At 38.2% G+C, this 14,959-nt stretch overlaps 1 protein-coding gene across 2 annotated transcripts; it reads left to right on the top strand.

The window, feature by feature from the left end:
• Nucleotides 1-591: 591 nt before the first annotated feature.
• rasl11a (RAS-like, family 11, member A) lies at nt 592-4,640 on the top strand. 2 transcript variants are annotated; one of them, XM_036596354.1, is made up of 4 exons: nt 592-1,180; nt 1,593-1,649; nt 2,497-2,630; nt 3,806-4,640. In XM_036596354.1, the coding sequence occupies exons 1-4, from the start codon at nt 1,033-1,035 to the stop codon at nt 4,274-4,276; spliced, it is 810 nt and encodes a 269-aa protein (XP_036452247.1). In that variant the 5' UTR covers nt 592-1,032; the 3' UTR covers nt 4,277-4,640. The 2 variants fall into 2 exon arrangements, with proteins under 2 accessions (XP_036452247.1, XP_036452248.1); XM_036596355.1 differs by lacking the exon at nt 2,497-2,630 and adding an exon at nt 2,348-2,430.
• Nucleotides 4,641-14,959: the final 10,319 nt, after the last annotated feature.

Here is a 14,959-nt window from a genome sequence, read left to right as displayed (position 1 = left end):
GTGGATTAAAAACCTAATGCAGTGTCACTTGTTCCGTTTCGGTATCGACGCAATATACGCAGCATTTCATAGGCCACTTTCTCAGACTCGGCTTTTTTCGGACCAGCTCGGAAGACGCTCTCACCCTCGTGGCTACTTCGGAAAAAAATATTTATTTTTACTCAAAATGAATTAAAACACGGTGTAATTCAATAAATATTAACCCATGTGAACGTACACATTTATCGTACAGTAACTTGTTTATTTTAGAATTTGTTTTAATTAAGTTACTATTGATAAAGGGGGAAATGGCACAAAAATCTCACATTGTCTAATAATCAAATAATAATAATAATTTAAACAATTTAAGTAATAATAATAATAACAATAATAATAATAATAATAATAATAATATAGTTTATATATAATAATAAACAGTCTTCAATGGGCCAATGCGCAGCATTAATAAAGAATTCAAACATTTCACCATTGCATTACTCATTAAAAGCACATCTTGACAAGTTTTGCTTAACCACAAAATCTGGATGCTTTGGTCTAGCATTAGGCTGTGCTTTGGGGTCGCATGTCCTCCGCCCCTCGGCGTGCCGGAGCCGGAGCAGGAACAGGAGTCGGAGCAGGACTCTGCTGAGTTGCCTGTCTTTACTCTCGCTCAGAGTAGCCGGCGGTATCCTCCTCTCTCAGCCTATATCCGGTCATACCGTAGCCTAGCGTGACCTGTCCTCCTGGTTGTCCGGACTCTTTACTCTACATCTGTGTGCGTTTCTTTTGAGAAATCCACGGACAGAAAGCATCACGAGGAGCACCAGCGGACAGCCAGCCTCGGCACTGGAGTGCGTTAGTTTAGGGGACATGGTTTTTGATCCAAAGGAGTTTGCGAAGACATGGTTTCAAGCGGACATAACCATCCACTAGACGACTCGTGCATGATGAGCGAGTCGTAGAGAGAACTCAGCGGAGAGAGAGAGAAAAGCCGTCGAAGTGCTGGAGGAAAACTGACAGACACAAGAGCTGTTCACTCCGCAGCTTTTCTCAATGCGCCTTATCGACCAGCCGGGAACAATGAGCAGTGGCTCTAGCAACTTTCTGCTAGTCCCAATACCGGAGTACCCTGTTCTAGACTGTGTACCTAATAAAAACGTCAAAATAGTCGTTCTCGGAGCGAGTAACGTCGGCAAAACAGGTAGTAATGAAGTTTTTTTTGTTATGATATTTTAAACAAAGTTAGGAGAAATCCGCACAGGCTGTGGAAGTTCTCATATTTACATTACGCAATAGTGAGATCTCATAAGTGGATTGTGGATCCAGTTTCTCTTTTAGTTTCGTGTTAGAAACACCTCTTTGAACGGTGAGCTCGTGTTGTAGGTATGTCATTCGTCCCACATACAAAACATAAGTGTAAAGTAATGCAGATGTGGTCTGGAATGAAAGCTGGAGGGTCTGGAATGGCAGGCAGGTATGAGCAGTGTTCGCCTGGGGGCGACATACAGATGCCTTGTCTGAATCCAGCAGTGCTGCATGTGCTCTGTGGCTTTTCTGGTTGATTTTGATGGTGATGAACATAAAAACTAACTGCCTTTGATTAACATTTCCAGCCTTGATTGTAAGATTCCTGACCAAGAGATTCATTGGAGATTATGAAGCAAACACAGGTAATTTCCACTCTTATTGGTGCAAAGATGGGAAACGAAACTGTTGGATTCCAGTTTGAATTTTCCGTTCCACCTTAAATGGTGCAGAAGTACATTCTGGCGGCGGTACTAGAGTGTAACCGCTGCACCATTTAAGGTGGAACGGAAAATTCGAATAGGAACCCAACAATGTGTAGTTAATTGAACCCATATGATACTGTGACTTAGAAAGTGAAACACTTTCTTGTATGCTATAAAAAAAAACTGGTGGGAAAAGGAGATTTATCAGAACTCACCCAAACCTACTCACACTCACAATTACTCACATACACTGTGCTAACATATAAGTAAGCTAGTGTTGGACGATATATTGGTGTACTAGTATTGGTGTCACACAGCAATACTGATTTTTAGTTTTAGTGTTATCGATAGATAAAAACAGATAAAAATGCTAAATTTGTTGTCTTTCTGGAAATGTATTTTCTGTTTGGTTAACATTTTCAAACCTGCAGTGTCATTTTAAGAGAACAAAACGGTCCAGGCAAATCGATGTCAAATTCGTAAGCCATTTTTCAGCAGAGTAGCGTGGGTTCATTAACTGTACTAAAGCAAATAGACTATCATCTCTACCATCATGTTGTGATATATTTGGAAAATATTGTGATATTGAATTTTATCAATACCACCCAGCATTAGAGTCTGCTTGTTCCTTTCCACAGGGGCCTTGTACTCAAGGAAGATCAGTCTAGACGGAGAGCAGGTTTCCTTACAAGTGCAAGACACTCCCTGTGTATCACTCCAGGTATTTCAGTCCCACATCACAAACACTTAATTCCATTTCCTTTTCTGTCTCTGTTTCCATCTAAAGTGAGTTCTCTAAGTGCTGGGGAGATCAATCACGCATTACCACTGGGGCATCTGCAGGCCTCTGATGGACTTTGGAGAATCTTGGTTCAAACATTTGGACTTCAAACCAAGAATGCAGGAGTGGAGATAAAGAGGGTGTGTTCAGTCATAAGCTCATTAAACTGAGAGGAGGTAAAGTAGCACAGAGAGGGTTCTAACTGCAGGGGCTCATTTTCCAGACATGGATTAAACCTTTCCTGGTCAAACAGACCCTGTTAATGGTTATTCCCTGCTGATAATGCTTGATTATTCAGTACCAGAGTTAATCTATGGCCAGGAAACAGACTTAGGGAACGACATGTCGCTCTTGACATTGGACATGGCCTCTTATGGCTCCAGCAGTAAAAGTCTTCACCCTTAGCTCATTTTGTTTTGCTTGTCTTGGCGTACGTTCTGTGTTTTTGCCTTGCTAAGTTTGGTTGTAGAGCTGTTACACAAACACAATGTTAAACTGAAAATCAAGCTGAAAATCGATCTGCTGAAATGAGGAAAACAGGGTGTCCTCTGTAGTCACTTTGTTTATCCACTACAGCTTAGTATCAGTATCTTTCTCATACACGTTTTCTTTCTTGTTTTCTTTCTTTCTTTCTTTCTTTGGTGCATGCTTTATATTTTTTACTGAGTTTAATATATTAGGAATAAAGAAAACATAAAATATAAAATGCACCATAATCACTGTGCAAGCCACACTTTGTGTTGTATATTTTATGTTATATATTTTTTTCCCAAGCTGTTAAATTTAGCAGATACACAATAGTTGTGCCTAAGTTTTTTCTCTGTAGAGGATGTTTTAACTTAAACCTAAAAAAACATGTCATTTGACCAGAGGCCCACAAACTTTTGCATACAACTGCATGCATTTTAATGCACATTTCATAAACGTACATAATACTGTATATCCACTGCACCCCACAGTACACATTCCAGTAATCCTGTTTTGAGAATTTAACAAAACTAGTTTATTTAAAGTGGAATATTATGATTTGTGCTATGTGCATTTATATATGTTGTGGTTATTTACTGGTTCATATTTAATCTTTAATCTAAAATCTTTCAGAAAGTATAGGACCTAAAAGGCCTCTAGTTTTTTGGTAAGAAGTCATTTTGAACTAATGGTGAGGTGGCATGGACTGACCTATGTTTTTTTATTTGTTTATTTATTTATTATTTTTTTAATTTATGTTGACGTTTTCACCACGAACACTGTTGTAATATTTATATTTAGTGAATAAAAAAGTTTCTGATTATGATTCTGATTCTGCCTGACCCAGGATGATGCGGAGGGTCTGTACTGCCAGGAGCAGATCAACCGCTCCATCTACTGGGCCGATGGCTACGTCCTAGTCTTCTCTATCACTGACCTGCACAGCTATAGAACCATCCAGCCTCTGTATCAACATGTGCGCCGCATCCACCCCAGCGGCAACATCCCCATAATTCTGGTGGGCAACAAGAGTGACCTGCTGCGGGCGAGGCAGGTGCCGGCCCATGAGGGTGAGGCGCTGGCCGCTGAACTGGGGGGACCTTACTTTGAGGCTTCAGCCCGGGAGAACCATGAGGGTGTGCATGCAGCTTTTCTGCACTTATGCCAGGAGGTGAGTCGTGCACTGGGAGGAGGGAACGGGGAGAAGAGGAGAGGAGGACTACACCTCGCTCGACCTAAGAGCCCTAACATGCAGGAGCTGAAAAGAAGGTTCCGGCAAGTGCTGTCTTCTAAAGTGAAGTCAGCCACAGCGCTCTGATGAAGATGAAGACGGTGATTATGGTGATGAAAAGCCATAGACTGCATCAGGGAGCTGATTCAGAGGCCTGTTCAGATATTACTGCCATCGTCTGTACAGTATTTGGCTGAGGAGTCAAAAGGTCAAAGTTGGATCATTTTACTTATAGCAGTACATTGCAGTAGTGGCATACATATACTGTTTGGAATGTGTTGCTAACTTTCATCCAAGACACTCTTTCCTTGGATGGCCACATAATGGGATTAAAAGCATTGTTCATAATAATGTTATAAATAATGCTATTTTTAATAATTAATAAGAATAATGTAGGCCTGCACAAAATGGTAAAAAAAAGGAATATTGAAATACTACATATTAACTTTAGTGACCTGCTTGTTTGTTGGATCATGCAAATGCCTTGATTCATCAAAACAGTTGTCTGGCTTATCTGATATTGTTTGGAATACTCACAGCACAGAATAAAAAAAAACTTTTTTTGCTTAGTGGGCTAATTTGCATGTTTATTTCTTTTTTCTTTGTTTACTTTCACAAAGACCAGTATTGTGATGATAATGGTTAACACACAAAATATAAGTGCAGCCCTAATGCCTTGTTTGACGATTCCAGCTTCTAATTTATTGAGTTATTCTGATGTTTATGTTTATCACTATTATAGTGATAATGTTGGATGAAGTTATTTGAAGTAGAGGTGAAATTAGTAGTTTGTCGTGTCCTTTGGTTATATGAGCAGGACATGGATGTAGGGGTGGGCAATACGGCGATATTTTATTGTTATTGTGCAAAATTTTCGCAGTAAATGTGATGTACATTATGCTTTCCTGAGCATACTGTGGATATCCTCAGGACTTAAAGAGCACTAAACACCTGCATGTTTCACTACAACGAAATTGTAATTGTTTTTAATGCAGTTCACCATGTGAAATGATGCAAAAAATCAATGTATTCTTAGGTTTTGATAGCAGTTTTTAAATGTGACACTTTTAGCCTATTTTGTCTGTATCGTGATGTGTATTATGCATTGTAAACATTTCTTTAAGATCGCGATATGCAGTTTTTCCATATCGCTAACCCCTGTATGGATGTTTGTCATGATTATGTGGTACAGTAAGGATAACATCATATGTACAGATCTTATACAGTTGTATGTGAAAGTGTGAACACTTGGTTTTTTGATTTTGATTTCTAGAGTTTAACATATTGGGAAAAATATAAAATATAAAATGTGCCATAACTTTTGCACAGGACACATTTTATTATTTCCAATATGTTATATACAGCAAATAAACAGTAATTGTGCATTGAAGTGTGTTCTCTGTGGAGGATGTGTTAACTTGTTTCCACTTAGAAAATCTACAAAACATGTAATTTGACCAGAGACACCCACATTTTTGCATACAACTGTATTATGGTAAATGTTGCACTGCAAAACTTAGATAATGCATCCTAGAGCACACCTTCACCTTAGAAGAGAACAGAGAAGAGAGCAAACAAACAAACATGGGACGATCTATATAGAACAACTCCTTATGAATCACAGCAATTATGGTTGGCTATCCAGAAATGTTCCAGAATATTCCTGAGAATCCCTGTCTGGGGGAAATTTTTATTATTTTTTTTTATATATTTAAATATAATCTGCTGGGAGGAAGAGGCCAGTGACTGGTGGTTCTCATGGCCTTTGACCTGCTTACGCTGTGTCAGGGATTGGTAAGGCACAGCAGCGGGTTGAACCAGTGTTTATTTACTCATTCTCTTTCCATGCCTCTCCATACTTGTGGTAGATAGAGCTACATTCCTCTCGAGCAAAGCCAGGAAAGCCTCAACTGCCCCGTCGGTCATTCAGTGCAAATGGTCGTTGACCCCTAATCTTTCCCCCTTGATCTATGACCTTTCTTCTCCTCATTCCTGACCTGAGGAAAAGCAGACTGGATCTGAAATTGAGAGTCTGATATCTCTGATCATTTTTTACTTTTATTTCTATTTTCTTAACTGGGTTAAGTAGCCGCTTTGTGTAAGTAGAAGAGACTCTTTGTTATTATCTTTACGCATTTTCATATTTCAACTTTTTATTTTCTCATTATGTTAGCATGTTTGAAAATACACACTCACACACACACCCACCCACACACAGACATTCTTCTCCACCCCCTTAAAGATCCTTTTCCTGTGCTGACATTAGCGGTTTTTAGTACTCTCAGAGAGACAGACGACACCAAAATCTGAAAATCAGATCGTTCATTTTAACAGATAAATGTTCAGCACAGGCATAGTTGTAATCCTTTTTCCATATGAAGCAGAACAGTAGCCAGGCCTCACTGTTGTACTGTCAGGGCTATAGAGTTGCCCATAATTAAAACCACATTCAAAAGCTATCAAAATACTTAAACATGTCCTGCTTTTGTGGGTTTCTCTCCAACACATTGTAACACATGCAAATTTAAATTACTCATGGAGATCTCTGAGGACTGTCAGAAAAAGTGTGCATGAATCATTCAGCAGTATTCTTTATCTTCTGTGGAGTTTTGCATGCTGTGTGTTGATGTGGAATGCACATAATTAGAGTCAACCAACTCAGGTCTTGGTGGGTCACTGCACTGTAATTGAATGTGTTTCTTGCTCTAACACACCTGCTTCAGCTAACTGATAATTAACTGAGTTGAAATCTGCAGTAGCAGATTTCAAAGATTCTGATTCTTTCATCAGGTTTCGAATGGATTTCATTATTTTGGGATTCAGAATTAAACACAATTATTATTATACATAAACCATAGGAACTATTTACACAGCAGTGGAGCAAACATCACTTTTATATATATTTTTTAAGGATCCACATCACAGAAAAATGATGTATGTAAACCTTGTTAGGTTATGTTTCAAAATGTATCATTTACTCCTCCCATATAGTCCATATATACATGCAGTTGCTGCTGCATGCACAGTGTGTGTTTATTTGATGGATGGCACCAAATGACTCTTTTATCTGTGTTCTACTGTTATCACAACCAGACAGCGAAGATTTCTCCAAATATGTGCCTTGCTGGGTTTAATTAGATGCACTGTGTGCTATAGTTAGTTGCAGTAGCTTCTGAGCAGATTCATTCCTTTTTTGTTTTTATTACCTAAATGGTTTAGGGTCAATTTTGAAAACGTTTTAAAAAATGAACTGCAATGTCATACTGATCTAGTCATCATTCATCACTCTTGCTTAAGTGTTTATGAGTAGCCTAACCGCACCCTTCCAGGTCCAGAAATAGATTGACACCCCACCGCTGATCATTTTTTGAACTTCTGCTGTCTAGGCTAGGTAAATAAAGCGGCAGTTTGGTGAAATATCAAATTTGAATTATTTTCACCTTACCATAATTTTGCTGATCAAACAAGACACGTTTGGCATTTGCTTCTTTAGCTTTGCACTGGACCTACAAAGCTAATGTAGCTAAAAAAAGTAATGGAGGGTAATACCCCACCAGTTACCACTGTGCAAACTGCATACCTGAACTACCACACCTTAAAGCTCAATCTGTTTCTAAGTAATGTCAAACTGCATGTTATGGTTCTTTAGCTCTGTTTTTTATACATTTTATAGATAACAGCATATCAACGGGTTTTGAGGCAACTGTGTGATGATTTAGGGATGCAGTTTGCACAACAGTAATTGGTGGTTATAGGTAGGATAGTTAGGATGCACTGATATGGGAATTGTGGGCCAATGCCGATATCCAAAATAATTCATCTACATATCAGCCAATGCTGATTAATAAACATTTGTATAATCTAAAAATTATATTAGCATCATGGAGAAATATAATATTTATTTGGTTAGAAATGCAGTAAAATGAAAACAATACTGACATTTTAGCACAATATCACAGCGTCCAAGTACAATATATTTGACATCAAATACCATTTTGAAATGTCAGTCAAATGTGTATATGTCTGGTGGCAGTAAAGAATTATCTTCAGATACCAATTTAATTAAGATATTATTGTGCATCCTTAGTTATTAGTTTCCATTACTTATTACCTGTATGTTAATACAGTTCAGTTCAGTGCAAATTTAAGCAAACTTGGACACCAGGCGTTTCTTGGCTGATTGACCATATTTGGAGCAAGGGTTTGGCATCTAGAGACCCGCACATCTGAATTGCTCATTCCTCAAAGTTCTTGAGTAATGAAATAGTGTAACTTCCTCTCATCCAACACATAATGAATGAGGTCTCTTGGCACTATTGTAATGAGTGGCTTCCTGAGTGCTGCTATGGCCTACTAGCAATCGCTACCAAGACACACACACACAGGCGCATACTTAGACCCTTAGACCTGAGGTTATCGCCTCATGAAGTGGGAGTGTGAAATGGTGTTTGTCTCCATTTGTGAAAACATGTTTTACATGAGAAAGCCGGTAAGGGAGACTGGAATACTCAGAACAGTTTGTGAAAAACAGCTGTGAGGTGAAACAGTTACAGGACATGTTCTCTCCCGCTGACCTCACTGTGTTATCGCAGGCTCAGGAAACTCGACCAGAAACACAACTCCCAACGGACGAGGCAGAAGGAAGGAGGGAGGGAGTAGGAGAGGGAAAGAGAGAAGACTTGGGTCAAGGAAGGAAGAGAAAAAGCGGGAGGAAACTGAAAAAGAGAGGAGGGTTAGTTACACGATTTGGGGAGGGGATACCAGACGAGGTCTTAGTGCCCAGAAAAACCCGATCCACAGTGAGGGACATCATGTGGTTTGTGGCTTTCGGTTCCTCTAACCAAGACTTAGAACCTTATTGCAGCTGTTACAGGCAAAAAAATCAAATGTGCACAATTTTCCCTTTACTCCAAATGTAGTCATTTAGCTAAGACATTAGGCGTCTGGAGTCTGCTTCTTTAGTTATTTATAAAAACTGACAAAAAACATGGCACATAGCTAGTAGCAGAAACCTGATTTTTTTCTGTATGTCCATTTTTATAGATAACAGTGTTGTACAGTACCACATAAGCATGTCTATGTGAGATTACATAACAACTTGACATAGATTAAGACAAGTGTGTGGTGATTAAGGCATGCAGTTTAGAGGTCAGCCCGAGCCTGATGGTACCCAATTTCAGGCTGATTTTTACATACGTCAGGCTTTGGTTTATTTTCCAAAGAGTGATTTTTTATGTAGTAGTTTTGTTGTTTGATGGAATAAGGATGTGTGATTTTCTCCTCTCTTGCGCCCCCCCCCCTTTCTCTCTCTCTCTTTCTTTCTGTCTCTCTAGTAATGTTGTAGTTGGCCTTGTCATTTCAGTGGAAAACTAAAGGAGTAAACTTATTTTCCTGGGGTAAAGGGAAAACTGTGTAAACTGTTAAATATATCAAACTATTCTGAAATTGTAGTGCATTTTCCTTTTGCACTGTGGCATTTTTTTCTGTGTGAAACACAGCATTAGCTAAGATCGCTGGTATCAGTGAGTGTCTCAGAGCTAGCTGAGCAATAGCTTGATAGGTGGAGTGGCCAGAGTAGGAGATGAAACATGATACTTTTGGGTAACAATACTATTTTTTCCCTGGTGCACAGTGATCTAATCAAAACTCAAGATGTTTATAGATGGGCAAAAGTCACTACACTTCAATCAAAGATTACAGAGAAACAAGAATGTTGTCTTTTAAATGGTATGTTGTGATGAACTGCTTAATCTAACCAAAGGCATGAACTAACAAGGTGAAAAAGATCAGTTTTGGTTTCAGGTTGACTTTGAACATTCAAAAAATGTAAACAGTTTCCCTTTAGCAGATGGAGTCTGCTAAATGATTGTGGTGACATGCCTCTATGGCTAATGAACGTTTTTCTGCCCCCAGCTGTATCTAATTTTTTGCAGAGAAATCTTTCATGTTCCGTCTGCCCTCAGCTCAGGGTGTTTTACAAGCAGGCCTGCGGAATGTGGACAGATTTGTACTGGATTTATGATGCATGCAGAATCCCCCGGCATGGGCAGCTGACTGACAGCTATGATGGTGCTTTGCTAGAACAACATCAATTAGCCTGCCTGAGTTTATTTCATTTTAACAATCTGTGACGCATACTGTTTCTGGTTTAAAGCTCTATTCTCTGCATTCTCTATTTCAACACATATTCCAGGCCTTTGCATTTGATCCGAAAGCAACTCTAAACTCGTCTGAAATACAAGAGACAGGACCGTGAAAAGACTGAGCTATTAGCACAGGGAGAAATATGCCTGTACATGCACACACAGTTAAGCACAAATGGACAGCTGTCCCTGCACTAATCTTTTCCGCTCTGCTTCTACTCAGTATTTGGAAAGATATTAAAGAGTAGGTCTTTAGTATCTCGCTATATTTTGGGGACAGCCTGCAAGTGTTTAGAGTTGCTCTGCTTGACTTTGGTGGTATTGACTACATCAAACTTTCACAAGTCCAACTCAAACTGTCCTGTGAAAACAACTCCCTAGTGATTTAGAATGCTTCCACCCTCATTTTAAAGAGTGATACTGAGGATAATGCTGCTGTTATTTGCTGACCTGATCCCCTTTTTGTTCTGTTGTTCTGACACTTGATTAATAGCTGTTTTGATTCCAAGAACTGATCTCAAGTAAGTGCCGGGATGTTTGTGATGTAATGCGGTGAATTCGGTTCAAAAGACCATAAAGTCCTGCCAAAGTAACCATGCTCTATTTCAGGACTTTAAAATCTTCTCTCTCTCTCTCTCTCTCTCTCTCTCTCTCTCTCTCTCTCTCAAACACACATTTTAGCATTTTTTAGCATTTTTGTAAGGATTCCTTTTAAGTCCCTTTCCCCGTTCATTCATTCATTTATACATTCATTCATCATTTAAACATCCCTGTGTTTCAAAATTGCTAAATATTGACATTTATATTAAGCATAAAGACTTTTGTATAAGATTATGAATGGAGTATATGCTGCACAATAGGCCTCCACACTGCTGGCCATTGTGAATCCTAAAGAAAACTGTTGATGAAGCATGCAGAACTTCTCTCGTTTATCAGGCTGACTGTCAGATACACTATAACTCCTGCACACCTCATCAACATTTCTGAACCATCTGCACACTCTTCCATATCCAAACACTCTCCACATGTGCCACTTTCACTCTCAACATCTGTGTATATTCATATTGGAAATGAATGGAAATCTGCTGAGATACAAAAACTCTGAGGAACTTAGAGAGATGATTATCTTTGTCTCAATCACACCTAGTGAAATTACACTTAGTTCACTTTTTAATTGTCTACAGCAAACCTGCCAAATCAACACTGGGTGTTTAAAGGGGCATTTTGGCCAAAAGTGTAACCATTACTACATCTGTTGTAAACGTGCCTACTCACACCCTACAGTGGTGCCACAGTAGTTCCGAGAGTGGGATGTTTCCTGTTTAAAGACTAGGAAAAGCCCCTTCATGTGATGTATCTTGAAGGTAGGAGGAAGTATGCTTTGGGGCGGATACAGGATACAAGGATGAGGGTGGGCCATTTCAAAGGTTTTTTTCCTGTCGCTGGCTAATTCAGAAGTTGTTGGGGAATTCCCAATGGTTGTTTGACATACATGTGCAATGCATGCTGGGTACACAGTTAAGAACTGATGTAAATTGACAGCAGAAGCAAATACAGTAATTTACCGTATTCCTTAAATACAGCAGATTGATGTAAAGAATGATGCATTCAAACAGGTCAAGTTTATTGTCAAAGAGGTCAAAATGTTATATATTACAGTAATTATCTGTTGTTTGCAAAACATTATTGGGAAGGTGTTTTGACTTTGAGCAGTGTCAATATTGTAGTGATTGGGGTGGACCTTCCCAGCACTCCTTGCAATTTTGTTAGTTTTGTTTATTTGCTTTTATTGTTTCTTCTACAGTTCATTTAATATGAGTTTTTATGTTATTCCTACGTCAAAGAGTGTTTAAAAGAAGTTTACATGTTTTGTTGTTCTAACCATGTCAGTGTATTGTGTTGCAGTTCATCCTCTAAAGTTATAGTTAATAGATATTTGGTTACTGATATATTTGTGTTAATGACTGGTGTAAGTGCAGTAACTACTGTAATTTGTTTGGTTTGCCTATATCTTTACATGTTGGCCTACATAATGTAGGAAAATTGAGGGTCTTCAGACAGTTATGGGTGCACAACCGCAGTGCAGGAAAATAATGTACAAATACAGCAAACAATTGTACTTAGAAATACAGTAAAGTACAGTATAAATACTGTAAATAAATAGTGTATTACTGGAGAAACTGCAGTCAGTAAATTAGTGTAAATGTACACTTTTGTTTTGAACAGTGTAATGTTGTGAGATACACTGATGGATAAAAACACAACAAGGATACAAAATTGTGTGAGCTCTGTCAAAACAATGAGGCTGAAGGATGCAATACTGCAATACAGAATATTACATAACATTACAAATAATGTATTAAATGCTAGTTTAAGGCCAGAATACACTTTTAACAGAGATTTTAGTTAAAGTTTCACTTTATGAAAGGTTTGGTATCTTACACCACTGCAGTATTACAGTTTTAACTTTAAGTAGTGTTAACCATTAACTGAACAGTGATTAGTTTTCTATAGTTCAGTTAATTACACACCTAATAATTTAATGGTTAATCAGTTCTGAAATTAATAATCACTCTTTCAGGAATACATGTGTGTATGCCAGTCTTTAGGAAGACTGTATTAGTAAAAGAATATAGTCTTAAATGTAAGAATGACATGTTTTACCAAAAAGACTGTAGAACTGTAGGTGAAGAAATAAGAGCTACTTGACAGAAACTTTCAAAAGTGCAAAGAATGACAGGAAGCTCCACCCCCAGCCCTACAATATGGTTGATATCTACCTTCACCTCCACGAAAAATCAATTCTTTGCAAACGTGTGATGAATACACTCCCTGAAAGCACTGCAGATTTATTACACTCTGGGTGTAAAAACAACTCCAGATTAAACCCTTCTCAACATTAAAATTTGCTGTTGAATACATTTTTATGAATTAATTAAATTCTCTACATGTTACACACTGTACACCGTGGCAATGGATAACTCTCTCCACCCCCTCTTTCTCTCTCTCTCTTTGTTTATCAGGCTGACTGTCAGGTACACTATAACTCCTGCACACCTCATCAACATTTCTGAATCATCTGCATACTCTTCCATATCCAAACACTGTACTCATAACACCAGCAGCATTCTGAAACTGATTTGCAGTGCAGGCAGCTACATTTGCAATAAACAATGTGCCACTTTCACACCATAAAAGTGTATCCATTTTACAGCTTCTGGGAGGAAGCACATTGTGAACAGCTGTAAAATTCCACAAGGCCTATAAAGACAATGACATTGCTCCTGTATGAAGAGATTTTCCTTTGTCCTTTGTCCCTGAGTAGTTACTTACAGACTAAACAACCACTCTTAATAGGGTGCTATTACACAACAGTAAAGAGTGGAGAAGGATGGCAAGTACAAATAATATCTTTGCCTTTTTTCTTTGATTGGTTTTGAGATCTGAGTGTCTACAGTTTCTCTGAAAGGTTTATGTCCTTTATTTTCAGTTTTTTTCCTTATAAGGTCTACTGATGATATTTGTGGGTGTCATGTATCAAAAACAGTCATAATTTCATTTTTACATGACCATCCAATCTGTTTATACTTTAGAGCTGAACAGGCTGTGTTTGTTACTGTGTCTATAAGACTGATGTATGTAAATGAACATTGTTCTGATTATTCAGTTAATAATCTTACTAAGTAACTACTATGAAAGTAATATGTAGGTTATGAAGTTGCAAGAGTGAAGAACTGAGGTTTGGGTCCACATATGGCCCCTTGAGTTATGAAGGGTAAAATAACTACTGGCACTTAATCAGTAATCATACTGCACCTGCTTCATGCATGTGGGTTCTTATCTTTTCCTGGATACTATATATACCTAGAAGCAAAACTATATCAGCAGCAACTGGCCTCCTCTTCTTAACCACTAGCACAACTGAGCTGCATTTTACAGCAGCCTCTTTTCCTTCATCATCAAGTATAACACGTAAAGCAGAAGAGCCCTATAAGAGGTGCGCTGTCCCTGTTGAATCTCTAATAGGATTAACCTACTTCGGTGGTTAAGGTTGCAGTGATATTATGAAGACTTTGGTAGCTAACAATCAATTGATGTCCATATTTTAGCCAGTTTAGTGTTTATGTTTATGTATATTTTTGCCAGGAACAATATCTACTGTGTATTCTCAAAGTGACTGAACTCTTCAGAAGGGAAAACATTTAAAAACATTTGATGAAATTTAATGTAAAGAAATTTTACTCCTAGTAATTTTGGACCATTTCTGTTTCTATATTATTATTCCATTCATCATGAAATATTCAATGTAAAGGGCAGCTGGTGTTTTCAAATATTATATTTGGAAACTGAAACAAAAAGACTTAAAAAGCCTGACATCTGACAGCAATGATGTACTGTACTGTGTATAAATGAGTGACCAATCTTCATTAATTTAAATATTCAGTCAAAAAGTACAAGTGCAAGGTATATGATAATCTACTTGCACAAGTAAGGGCAAAGTCCAACAAAAAATGGAGCTCAAAAATGATTAAAAGGTAAAAAATGGGGCTCCTAACAATGTGCAAGAACTGTTAGCCCAACAAAACTGGCACCATCAGATAAACCTCACTTTCATCTTTGAGAGAGA

Source organism: Colossoma macropomum, unplaced genomic scaffold, assembly GCF_904425465.1.
Source record: "Colossoma macropomum unplaced genomic scaffold, Colossoma_macropomum, whole genome shotgun sequence".
Classification (NCBI taxonomy): domain Eukaryota; kingdom Metazoa; phylum Chordata; class Actinopteri; order Characiformes; family Serrasalmidae; genus Colossoma; species Colossoma macropomum.
The sequence above is the reverse complement of the archived record's forward strand: the minus strand, read 5'-3'. Positions and strand labels throughout refer to the sequence as shown.